The 14,121-nt window shown below is 48.3% G+C and overlaps 1 protein-coding gene across 1 annotated transcript in view; it reads left to right on the top strand.

Moving 5' to 3' along the window:
• LOC132400067 (potassium/sodium hyperpolarization-activated cyclic nucleotide-gated channel 3-like) overlaps positions 1-7,697 on the top strand; it is a 73,942-nt gene extending 66,245 nt beyond the window's left edge. Inside the window, exon 8 of the mRNA XM_059981151.1 lies at positions 6,808-7,697. Coding sequence (XP_059837134.1) covers positions 6,808-7,697 — 890 coding nt within the window. The remainder of the gene's footprint in view (positions 1-6,807) is intronic.
• Positions 7,698-14,121: the final 6,424 nt, after the last annotated feature.

Genomic DNA, 14,121 nt, shown 5'->3' with positions numbered 1-14,121 from the left:
GGGATTAGTGTTGGTGAGATGTGGGCATTGGGGTTAGGGTTGGTGAGTTGAGGGCATTAGGGTTAGGGTTAGTGGGTTGTGGGCATTAGGGTTAGTGTTGGTGAGATGTGGGCATTGGGGTTAGGGTTGGTGAGTTGAGGGCATTAGGGTTAGGGTTAGTGGGTTGTGGGCATTAGGGTTAGTGTTGGTGAGTTGTGGGCATCGGGGTTAGGGTTGGTGAGTTGTGGGCATTGGGGTTAGAGTTGGTGAGTTGTGGGCATTAAGGTTAGAGTTGGTGTGTTGTGGGCATTGTTAGAGTTGGTGAGTTGTGGGCATTGGGGTTAGAGTTGGTGAGTTGTGGGCATTAAGGTTAGAGTTGGTGAGTTGTGGGCATTGGGGTTAGGGTTGGTGGGTTGTGGGCATTAAGGTTAGGGTTGGTGAATTGTGAGCATTAAGGTTAGGGTTGGTGAGTTGTAGGGATTAGGGTTAGGGTTGGTGAGTTGTGGGCATTAAGGTTAGTGTTGGTGAGTTGTGGGCATTAGGGTTAGGGTTGGTGGGTTGTGGGCATTAGGGTTAGGGTTGGTGAGTTGTAGGCATTAGGGTTAGGGTTGGTGAGTTGTGGGCATTAAGGTTAGGGTTGGTGAGTTGTGGGCATTAGGGTTAGGGTTGGTGGGTTGTGGGCATTAGGGTTAGTGTTGGTGAGTTGTGGGTGTCGGGGTTAGGGTTGGTGAGTTGAGGGCGTTAGGGTTACTGTTGGTGTGTTGTGGGCATTAGGGTTAGTGTTGGTGAGTTGTGGGCATCGGGGTTAGGGTTGGTGAGTTGTGGGCATTCGGGTTAGGTTTAGTGGGTGGTGGGCATTAAGGTTAGGGTTGGTGAGTTGTGGGCATTAGGGTTAGTGTTGGTGAGTTGTGGGCATCGGGGTTAGGGTTGGTGAGTTGAGGGCATTAGGGTTAGGGTTGGTGGGTTGTGGGCATTAGGGTTAGTGTTGGTGAGTTATGGGCATCGGGGTTAGGGTTGGTGAGTTGAGGGCATTAGGGTTACGGTTGGTGGGTTGTGGGCATTAGGGTTAGTGTTGGTGAGTTGTGTGCATCGGGGTTAGCGTTGGTGTGTTGTGGGCATTCGGGTTAGAGTTGGTGAGTTGTGGGCATTGGGGTTAGAGTTGGTGAGTTGTGGGCATTAAGGTTAGAGTTGGTGTGTTGTGGGCATTAAGGTTAGAGTTGGTGAGTTGTGGGCATTGGGGTTAGGGTTGGTGAGTTGTGGGCATTAAGGTTAGGGTTGGTGAGTTGTGGGCATTAGGGTTAGGGTTGGTGAGTTGAGGGCATTAGGGTTAGGTTTGGTGGGTTGTGGGCATTAAGGTTAGGGTTGGTGAGCTGTGGGCATTAGGTTTAGGGTTGTGGGCATTAGGGTTAGGGTTGGTGAGTTGTGGGCATTAAGGTTAGGGTTGGTGAGTTGTAGGCATTTGGGTTAGGGGTTAGGGTTGGTGAGTTGTAGGCATTTGGGTTAGGTTTGGTGGGTTGTGGGCATTAGGGTTAGTGAGTTGTGGGCATTAAGGTTAAGGTTGGTGAATTGTGGGCATTAAGGTTAAGGTTGGTGAATTGTGGGCATTAAGGTTAGGGTTGGTGAATTGTGGGCATTAGGGTTAGGGTTGGTGGGTTGTGGGCATTAGGGTTAGGGTTGGTGAGTTGAGGGCATTAGGGTTAGGTTTGGTGGGTTGTGAGCATTAAGGTTAGGGTTGGTGGTTTGTGGGCATTAGGGTTAGTGTTGGTGAGTTGAGGGCATTAGGGTTAGGTTTGGTGGGTTGTGGGCATTAAGGTTAGGGTTGGTGAGCTGTGGGCATTAGGTTTAGGGTTGTGGGCATTAGGGTTAGTGATGGTGAGTTGAGGGCATTAGGGTTAGGTTTGGTGGGTTGTGGGCATTAGGGTTAGTGAGTTGTGGGCATTAAGGTTAAGGTTGGTGAATTGTGGGCATTAAGGTTAAGGTTGGTGAATTGTGGGCATTAAGGTTAGGGTTGGTGAATTGTGGGCATTAGGGTTAGGGTTGGTGGGTTGTGGGCATTAGGGTTAGGGTTGGTGAGTTGAGGGCATTAGGGTTAGGTTTGGTGGGTTGTGGGCATTAAGGTTAGGGTTGGTGAGTTGTGGGCATTAGGTTTAGGGTTGTGGGCATTAGGGTTAGGGTTGGTGAGTTGTGGGCATTAAGGTTAGGGTTGGTGAGTTGTAGGCATTTGGGTTAGGGGTTAGGGTTGGTGAGTTGTAGGCATTTGGGTTAGGGTTAGTGAGTTGTGGGCATTAAGGTTAGGGTTGGTGGTTTGTGGGCATTAGGGTTAGTGTTGGTGAGTTGAGGGCATTAGGGTTAGGTTTGGTGGGTTGTGGGCATTAGGGTTAGTGAGTTGTGGGCATTAAGGTTAAGGTTGGTGAATTGTGGGCATTAAGGTTAGGGTTGGTGAATTGTGGGCATTAGGGTTAGGGTTGGTGGGTTGTGGGCATTAGGGTTAGGGTTGGTGAGTTGAGGGCATTAGGGTTAGGTTTGGTGGGTTGTGGGCATTAAGGTTAGGGTTGGTGAGTTGTGGGCATTAGGTTTAGGGTTGTGGGCATTAGGGTTAGGGTTGGTGAGTTGTGGGCATTAAGGTTAGGGTTGGTGAGTTGTAGGCATTTGGGTTAGGGGTTAGGGTTGGTGAGTTGTAGGCATTTGGGTTAGGGTTAGTGAGTTGTGGGCATTAAGGTTAGGGTTGGTGGTTTGTGGGCATTAGGGTTAGTGTTGGTGAGTTGAGGGCATTAGGGTTAGGTTTGGTGGGTTGTGGGCATTAGGGTTAGTGAGTTGTGGGCATTAAGGTTAAGGTTGGTGAATTGTGGGCATTAAGGTTAGGGTTGGTGAATTGTGGGCATTAGGGTTAGGGTTGGTGAATTGTGGGCATTAGGGTTAGGGTTGGTGAATTGTGGGCATGCTATTTTTGGCACCGGAAGCATTGCGACACTTGCTCTGGCGTCCCCAGCACATCCTCAGATTGTGTTGGATATCGCTGCAACAGAACACCTTTCATCGTCTGTTCAAATAAAGCTAATCTATCATAAGAAACCCTCTGGATGCACCTGACACTTTCTGCCCCTCTAACCTTCTGGCACCGAGAGAGTCCTAGCTAATGCTGGGAAAATTTTAGTCAGCCACAATAACTATCCCGTACCTACTGCACCCTTTCATAATCAGTGTACCTTTCTGTTCCTCTGCCTCCCGCTGGCTATTGGGTTGCCTATTATTCTTATTCCTTACCCTCATTGGATAAGCCCTCAAGAACATCCTCTCTAAGTGCTGCTGTAATATCCTCACTGATCGGTAGCACTAAACTCCCCCACCTCTCTTTCACATCCCTCTCTTTCATGTCTAATCCATTCGATGCCTGGAACACTGAGCTGCCAGCTCTGCTATTCCTTCAACCACAAGACATAGGAGCAGAATTGGACCAAATCATCATTTGGCCTATCAAGCCAAATCATGGCTGATCTATTATTCCTCCCAGCCTTTTTCTCCTACCTTCTCCTCAGAACCTTTGACACCCTTATTAATCAAGAACCTATCAACCTCCGCTTTAAATATACTCAATAACTTGGCCTCCACTGCTGTCTGTGGCAATGAATGTCACAGATTCAGCACCGTCCAGCTAAAGAAATTTCTCCTTATCTCTGTTCTAAAGGGATGTCCTTCTATTCCTCTGCACCTCCACTCTATCTAGGTCCTTCAATATTCAGTATCTCTTCATTCTTCCAATTTCCAATGAGTCCAGATCCAGAACCATCATTTACAGATCACTGTAATGGCTACAACATTGTTAGTAAGCCCTCAGCTGACTGGGGTCAACCATGGGTGTTGTATCCTAGTTGTCTATGTAAGCCAGGGCAGTATGATATGGAGAACAAGCTGTTGCCCCTCTCCATGCAGCTGAGGATTCCAAAGGAACAGCAGAGACCAAGACGGTTTGGCACCAGCAGTGTTGCAGGAGTTGCCAGCCAATGTTGAACTCAAAGTAGAACTGCCTTAGGGACTCCAGCTCCGGATTTTCCCCGGGGTTTACTCTTGAAGTAAACCATGAGTGTGTATAGCTGTAGAGGTTTAAGATTGGAGCTTTCCTTCTCCATATTGTAGAGCCTGGATTAGTCGTGGGGTCATACAGCACAGAAGCAGCCCCTTTTGACCCAACTGGTCCACGTCAACCCAGATTCCCATCGAAGTCAATTCCATTTGCCCATATTTGGCCCATAGCCCTCTAAACCTTTCCAATCCATGTACACATTATATGTATCTGCCTCAATAACTTCCCCTAGCAGCATGTTTAATATACTGACCACCCTCTGTTCGGAAAAGTTGCCCCCTGAGGTTTCTATTAAATTATTCCCCTCTTGCCTTAAAACTGTACTCTCTAGTTCTTGATTCTCCAACCCTGGGAAAAAGTTCACCGTATCTAGGTCCTTCATGATTCATGATGTTATACAAGACCACTCTTTGGTCTCCTACGCATGCTCAACCTCACCCCATAACTTGGTCCCGGCATCTTCATTGTAATTCTCCTCCACACTCTTTCCAGCTTCTTGGCATCTTTCCTATAACAGAATGACCAATTGAAAATAATATTCCACATTCAGCTTCACCATTATCTTGTACAACTGCAACATAAATATCCTAGCTTCTCTACTCAGTGCCCTTACCAATGAAGGCCTGTGTTTCAGAATTCTTCTTCACTATCCTATCTACCTCCATACCACTTTCAGCAAACTTTGTCCCTGTGCTCTTTGGCCCCTCTGGTCAACAATCCTCCTCAGTCCTACTTTCATTTGTTTCCCTAAAATGCAATACTTTGCACTTACTGAATTAAACTCCATTTGCCATTCCCATTTACTCAACTGTTCCCCCTGTAAATCCTGATAACCATCTTCACTGTTGATGTGCCATCTGCAGACTTTTATTCTCATCCAAATCATTGACACTACATCAATAGTGTGTGGAACCAAGTCCATCTGCCTTACCCGTAATACCCCTTTTATTAAAGTGAACTTACTTCAGCTCATTTGTCTCACACCTGTTAAAGTCAAAGCTGAGTGTATTGCCACATACACATGTAATGAGAATAGTACTTGCAACAGTTTTCACAGAAACATAGCATCATATAAGCAGAGTACTTATAAGGAAAAAACAATGAATATATACAACTTCTACAAGAAAGAAGAAAAGAAGTTCCATTTTAGTGCAAAGCGATTGAAGTGGTCATAGTGTCGCTAAGCTAGTGATTAGGGTTGGGCTGGATGGTTCAAGAATTGAATGGTCAATGGGATGTAACTGTCCAAGAACCTGGTGGAGTAGGACATCAGGCTTCTATACATCCTGCCTGATGGGAGCTGCAAGAAGATGGCATGACATGGATGGTGGAGATCTTTGGTGGATGTTTCCTTCTTGAGGCAGTGCCTAATATAGGTATTACTGACGGTGGGGAGAGATGTCAAAGTGTTGTATAGCACAGAAAAAGGCCCCTGACCCCACGAGTGTCCATGCCAAACAAGAAGTCTATTCAGGTTAATCCCAACAATTGACCCATATCCCTTCAAAATCCTGCCGTCCATATACCAGTCCACATACTTCTTAAATGTACCTGCCTCAACCACTTCTCCTGGCAGCTGGTTACCAGTCAACACACACAAAATGCTGGTGGAACTCAGCAGATCAGGCAGCATCTGTGAATGCAGAGAGTGAACAGGTGATGCTTCAGACCAGACTCTTGTTCAGGACTGGAAAGGAAGGAGAGAGATCAGAGTAAGGAAGTGGAAGGAGAGGAGAAAGTACAAGGTGGCAGGTGATAAGTGAAACCAGGAGATGGGGAGGGGGTGAAGAAAGAGCTGGGAAGTTAATTGGTGAAAGAGAAATAGATGTTGCCTGACCTGCTGAGCTCCCCCAGCATTTTGCGAGTGTTGATTTCGACTTCTAGCACCTGCAGATTTCCTCGAGCTGGGTTCCTCGTATCTATTGCCCAATATGTACAAAATTCTGCTCTTCAGAGCTTAGTTAACCTTTCGCCTTCAACTTTCAAACTACTTCCTCTAGTTTTTGATTCCCTAACCCTGGAATAAAGATGGTTCACCTTAACTGTGCCCCTCTGATGAGATCACCCCTCAGTCTCCTAAACTCCAAGGAGTAAAGGCCCAGCCCGTCTAATCTTTCCCTCGGGATTTTGTGAATCTTGTTTTTTTTTTGGGATGAATTTAAACTTTTTGTTGCTTCTTACATCTATGCATGAAGTCTAAGGTCCCACACCAGTAGGTTCAAGAACAGCAACTTCTCTCCAACCATTTGGTTCCTGAACCATCCTGTGCAATCTTTATTGCCAGAGTTCAGCAACACTGAAATGGACTTTGCTTTGTTCAAATTGTGTTCTTTCTTGTAAAGGTTGTTCACATTTTTCTTGTGAGCTTATCTGATCATACGTGCCCATGATGCTAAATTTTTCATTGTGTGTACGACAATAAACTTGTCTGTATGATATCGTACCAGATCGTGATGATGATAGTTACTGTTCATTCACTTCTTGAGTGTTGACCACTACGCTTCTCATAGCCACCTCTCAGAAACTCTGCCTATGTGTTCTCTCCTTCTCTCCCTACTTATCCTCACCTCAACCCTTCGCTCCCTCTCCTTCTCTTCCCCTGTTCTCATCCGTCTACTTTCCCTGCTCCTCCTCAAACCCACTCTCTCCCTCACCCTTCCTTCCATCTTCCATTTCTCCCTCCCTCCCCTCCTCTCCTTGCTCCCTACCCTCTCTCCACCCCTCCTCTCTTTCCCCCTCTACCCTAGGCAAGAAGAACTCGGTGCTGCTGCGCAAGGGAGCAGAAGGCTCCAACTCGGGCTCCATCAACCACCGGGACAATGAGATCATCCAGCAGATTGTCAAGCACGACCGGGACATGGCGCATAGCATGCAGGAGCGCCAGCTGATGAATGCGGCGCAGGAGCTGCGCGGCAAACCGCTCATCTGGGCGCCACTGGTGCATGCCCCACTTCAAACGGCCGCTGCCACCACCTCGGTCGCCATTGCCCTCACCCACCAGCACAACCTGCCCGCAGCCATCTTCCTACCCCCGGCCCCGCTCCCCGTTGACAGTGCACAGCCCAAGCAAGCTCGCCGGCCCCCGCAGCAGGCTTCGGCAGGCGCCTCCCGGGCACAGACCCCGTCAGCAGGCTCCCCAGGGCCCGACGTCCCAAAGGCCCGGCAGCCACGAGCCCCCTCGGGCTCGGCCTCATTGCTGCAACAGGTGGGGGGCAGCAGCCCGGCCCACAGCCCCCTCTCTGCCAAAACCTTCCACTATAGCCTGTCCAGGGTGGCCGGTGTCCCCGGGCAGCCTCCAGCCGCTTCGCCCAGCCTCACTGCCCAGCAACCGGGCCAAAGGACTGGAGGCCAGGGCCTGAGCCAGGGGGCCCGACCCCTTTCTGCTTCCCAGCCTGCCCTGCCTCACAAGGCCTCCTCACTCCCAGCCGACCGGGAGCCAACTCCCTTGGCCCGCAAGTCGGCGGGCAACATTGCCCAGCTCTCTTCTGCCTCCGTCTCTGCCCTGCTGGGCCGTGTTGGTGGCCCAGGGGCCCGTGGCGGGCCGACGGTCAAAGAATCAGGACCGGGTCGGAAAGGCTCGGTTACCTTCAGCTCCGAGCCCGACGCGGAGATCCCCAAACTGCCATCCAACATGTAGGGGAAGGGGGGAGGGAGGACAGGGAGTTGCCCCAGAGGGGCGAACGGGACTGTCGGCGGGAGATGTTCTCGCCTCCCAACCGAAGCACCATACACTGGGCCCAGGAGCCGGTCCTCCCATCCTGGACAGGAGACCAGAGGGAGGAGAAATAGAAGGAGAAAGAGGGGGGAAGAAAAGGAGAAAGAGAAAGGGGAAGAAATAGAAAGAGTAGGGATAGAAGGAGAAAGAGCAAGTGGTGGGATAGAAGGAGAAAGGGGATAGGGAGAGAGAGGAACAATAAATACAGAGATAAGGAGGGACAGAAAGAAGTAAAGGAGAGAGAGGATGAGGAGTGTGGTGATAGAGTGATAACTGGGCGTGGGTGTAGGTGGGGGCGAGAAGTTCCCCACGCAGACATTCTACGTCCAGCCGGTGTCTGGTGCTGCAACCAGATAGTGAGAAGCCCTCGGGAGGGGCAGTCCTGGTGATTTCCCTCTTCACCGTCCTGGGCTGAATGCGGTGGGCCAGAGCCCTTCTCCTCCCAGGACCGGGTGGTGGGAGGTGGAGTCCCAGTCTCTGCTGGTACTGACTGTCCCCTCCCAAAGGGCTTTGGTTGGCTAGAGGGGCTTCCAACCAACATGTGTGTGCCTGTGTGTGTGCGTGCGTGTGTGTGTGTATGTATGTGTGTGTGTGTGTGTGTGTGTGTGTGTGTCTGTGTGTGTGTGTGTGTGTGTGTATGTGTGTGTGTGTGTGTGTGTGTGTATGTGTGTGTGTGTGTGTGTGGGTGTGTGTGTGTGTGTGTGGGTGTGTGTGTGTGTGTGTGTGTATGTGTGTGTGTGTGTGTGTGTGTGTGTGTGTGGGTGTGTGTGTGTGTGTGTGGGTGTGTGTGGCGTGTTGTACACCGTGATGTCTGTGTTCGGTGATTGTGTTGTCTGTAGATAAACTCTAACGTGTGTCCGCCTGCAGACTCCTTCCTTGCCCCTTTTCTGGGGTAGGGTCCACAGTTGTCTCCCAAAACACCATCCCCACCCCCATTCCCTCTACAGGCTCTGAGTTTACTGCCCTGGTTCACCCTGGAATCACCTTCAAGCTGCCGGTCAGTGGGTCCAACAGGAAGCAGTGCTCGAGCCAAAGGAGGCTGTGCCCAGCCAGCTGAAACGGTCTGATGTCAGCCGGGGGCAGTGAGAGAGCTTCGGGTAGGGTGAGTGACGGCTTGGTGGCTCAAGTAAGGCAGAACAGGGTGCAGGGAGCTTGAGGGAAAACCTGTCCACAGCTGCTGGTAAAACATTCGCGCACACACACACACACACACACACACACACACACACACACACACACACACACACAGACACAGAGGCACTGACAGCCAGACAGACACACACACACACGCAGTGGCACTGACAGACAGACAGACACACACGCAGAGGCACAGACAGACAGACACACGCGCACACACACAGAGGCACTGACAGACAGACAGACACACACACACACGCAGTGGCACTGACAGACAGACAGACAGACAGACACACACACACAGAGGCACTGACAGCCAGACAGACAGACAGACACACACACACATACACACACACACACACACACACACACACACACACACACACACAGAGGCACTGACAGCCAGACAGACACACACACACACGCAGAGGCACAGACAGACAGACACACGCACACACACACAGAGGCACTGACAGACTGACAGACAGACAGACAGACAGAAACACACACACATACACACGCGCACAGGGTCACTAACAGGCACAAACAAGAGAAAATCTGCAGATGTTGGAAATCCAAGCAATACACCCAAAATGCTGAAGGAACTCAGCAGGTCAGGCAGCACCTTCGGAAAAGAGTACTATCAATGTTTCAGGCCGAGACACTAGCAGAACTGACAGACACAGTGAACCAGACAAACACATGTATACAGTCACACACACATGCAGTAACACACAAACTTACATAGAAACAGTATCACGCACATATGGGCACACATATCGACAGGCAATACACGGCCCACACACAGTCTCAATGAGAGCATAACCAACTTGAAGGCTTGTATACACAGACACAAGTACATCACACTCCTCACACACCAGTGCTTTGGACGAGCTATCAGAGGCAGGTACACACATATGTTCATGTACATATACACAGATGTGACTCCCTGGTCTGACGAACTGTTAACCGGCAAGGCTGCAACTCAATTGAACACACACGAAAAGATAACAATCTGGTGGAGAGACTCAGCAGGCCAAGCAGCATTTGTAGAGGGAATGGAATGGTTGACATGCCAGGTGGAGACACTCACTCCTGACCCACTGAGGGCCTCCAAGTGTCACTCCAGGTTCCAGCTTCCAGTCTCTTCGGAATCCAGAAAGCTTGCTTTGATTTGATGGGGGTCCAAGCCCTCTAGGCTGTGCCCACAGCAAAAAAAACATTGGTTCCAAAAAGATTGGCGTGGTACCAAGATGAGACAGCTCTCAGTCCAGGAGACGTGACAGACTACTTTGTAGGCATGGAGAGCACGAAAGGCTCACCTTGTAACCTTCCTCTGGCTGGGAAACAGCCAGATTCCCCACCTTGTGGCCCCCAACCCCAGTCACAGTCTTTAAGTTGGCAAGTCCTTCAGAGGTCAAAATCCTTCCTCCCCCACCAACATGGATGTGCCCTATAGCCCGAGCGGTTTAAGAGGATGGGGTGGCGGAGAAAAGAGGAAAGAGCGGGATGGGAGAGAGGAGACCCATTATGGAGGAGTTATATTCGAGAGTTATTTAGCCTCTGGGAATTGCTAACAGTGAACTGTTTCAGGATGGGCACAGCCACCTCACTTAGGGTCTACCCAGGTGACAAAGCCTCAGGGTGAGGTAGCCAATGGGTGGTTTCGGGGTCTAACTCGGAACAAGATCCCAGCCACCCCAGGCATGGTCACTCATGTGCATTAATGCCCCCTCCCTTCCCACCCCAAACATTCTCTCTGGCGCACGCACGTTTTTTTTTAATGTTTAATCTTTCTGTGTACATAGCTGGTAGGGTTCATACTGCAGGGGAGATTTTTTTTATTTTACCTGTTGTATATAATTGATTCAGAAATTTAAAAACAGATCTTTGTAACAGCAAAACCATGTAAATAAACACAAAAGCGCCCAGTATGCCTGATTCATGAAATCCCACTACAGTCTGAAGTGGGACAGGACATGGCTCAGGGGCAGGAACCACTGGGGAATAATGGGGAACAGGAACCTTGGATGATACCCCCCTCTCTCTAATCCTGGGGTCACTGGTCAGTGATGAGTAACAGGAACCCTGACTGGTTCCCTCTCTCTTTAACCCCAGGGTCACTGGTCAGTGTTGGGGAGCAGGAGCCCTGACCTGTTCCCTCCTCTCTGACCCCAGAGTCACTGAGCAGTGATAGAGAACAAGAACACTGGCTGATCCCCCCTTCTCTCATCCCAAGATCACTGAGCAGTAATGGGGAGCAAGAACCCCGGCTGCTAAGGAAGGGACTGAATCCAAGGGAGTTGGGGCGGGGTGCTGTTTTACTGATGAGACACCATGCTGCCCCGATCTTGAGAGGGCTGTATGCTGGGTTGGGGAGGGGAATGGGTTGGCTGCCTGGGGAAGGTTGTATATGCAAGTCTGCAGGGACGGCCCAAACAGCTGCCTGCGCGGTGGTCCAGTGTGGGGGCAGTCTGCCACCTAGTGTACAGATACAGAACTGCTCCCTGCCGCGACCGGACTCCCCTGGGTCCTGCAGACCCTCCTACTTACTCGCTGATAGTGAGCAACTGCAGGTCCAAGTGCTTTCATTCCTCCTCTAGCTACCGCGGCTGCTGTGGTTACAGCTACACGCACCTGGGGCTCTGGGAGTCTGGTTTTTCCAATACCAATCAACCCTTTGGGTGTGCAGGGGAGCGATACACACACAAATATATCTACTCAAATACACAGTGAGAGATTCACACAGAGATACACACACACACACACAAACGCACACGCACACACACACACACAAATATATCTACTCAAGTACACAGTGAGAGATTCACACATACAGAGATACACACACACACAAATATATCTACTCAAATACACAGTGAGAGATTCACACAGAGATACACACACGCACACACACAAATATATCTACTCAAATACACAGTGAGAGATTCACACAGAGATACACACACACACACATACACAAATATATCTACTCAAATACACAGTGAGAGATTCACACAGAGATACACACACACACACATACACAAATATATCTACTCAAATACACAGTGAGAGATTCACACAGAGATACACACACACACACATACACAAATATATCTACTCAAATACACAGTGAGAGATTCACACAGAGATACACACACACGCACACACACAAATATATCTACTCAAGTACACAGTGAGAGATTCACACAGAGATACACACACACACACACACATACACACATACACACACACACAAATATATCTACTCAAATACACAGTGAGAGATTCACACAGAGATACACACACACACACATACACAAATATATCTACTCAAATACACAGTGAGAGATTCACACAGAGATACACACACACGCACACACACACACACGCACACACACAAATATATCTACTCAAGTACACAGTGAGAGATTCACACAGAGATACACACACACACACACAAATATATCTACTCAAATACACAGTGAGAGATTCACACACACACACACACAAATATATCTACTCAAATACACAGTGAGAGATTCACACAGAGATACACACACACGCACACACACAAATATATCTACTCAAGTACACAGTGAGAGATTCACACAGAGATACACACACACACACACACACATACACACACACAAATATATCTACTCAAATACACAGTGAGAGATTCACACAGAGATACACACACACACACATACACAAATATATCTACTCAAATACACAGTGAGAGATTCACACAGAGATACACACACACGCACACACACACACACACACGCACACACACAAATATATCTACTCAAGTACACAGTGAGAGATTCACACAGAGATACACACACACACACACACAAATATATCTACTCAAATACACAGTGAGAGATTCACACACACACACACACAAATATATCTACTCAAATACACAGTGAGAGATTCACACAGAGATACACACACGCACACACACAAATATATCTACTCAAATACACAGTGATTCACACAGAGATACACACACACACACATACACAAATATATCTACTCAAATACACAGTGAGAGATTCACACAGAGATACACACACACACACACACACACACACGCACACACACAAATATATCTACTCAAATACACAGTGATTCACACAGAGATACACACACACACACATACACAAATATATCTACTCAAGTACACAGTGAGAGATTCACACAGAGATACACACACACACACACACACATACACACACACAAATATATCTACTCAAATACACAGTGAGAGATTCACACAGAGATACACACACACGCACACACACACACACACGCACACACACAAATATATCTACTCAAGTACACAGTGAGAGATTCACACAGAGATACACACACACACACACATACACACACACACAAATATATCTACTCAAGTACACAGTGAGAGATTCACACAGAGATACACACACACACACATACACAAATATATCTACTCAAATACACAGTGAGAGATTCACACAGAGATACACACACACGCACACACACACACACACACGCACACACACAAATATATCTACTCAAGTACACAGTGAGAGATTCACACAGAGATACACACACACACACACACAAATATATCTACTCAAATACACAGTGAGAGATTCACACACACACACACACAAATATATCTACTCAAATACACAGTGAGAGATTCACACAGAGATACACACACGCACACACACAAATATATCTACTCAAATACACAGTGATTCACACAGAGATACACACACACACACATACACAAATATATCTACTCAAATACACAGTGAGAGATTCACACAGAGATACACACACACACACACACACACACACACACGCACACACACAAATATATCTACTCAAATACACAGTGATTCACACAGAGATACACACACACACACATACACAAATATATCTACTCAAGTACACAGTGAGAGATTCACACAGAGATACACACACACACACACACACATACACACACACAAATATATCTACTCAAATACACAGTGAGAGATTCACACAGAGATACACACACACGCACACACACACACACACGCACACACACAAATATATCTACTCAAGTACACAGTGAGAGATTCACACAGAGATACACACACACACACACATACACACACACACACACAAATATATCTACTCAAGTACACAGTGAGAGATTCACACAGAG

This window comes from Hypanus sabinus, chromosome 9 (genome assembly GCF_030144855.1).
Source record: "Hypanus sabinus isolate sHypSab1 chromosome 9, sHypSab1.hap1, whole genome shotgun sequence".
In the NCBI taxonomy this organism is placed as follows: Eukaryota; Metazoa; Chordata; class Chondrichthyes; order Myliobatiformes; family Dasyatidae; genus Hypanus; species Hypanus sabinus.
This window is presented reverse-complemented; position numbering and strand designations above follow the sequence as displayed.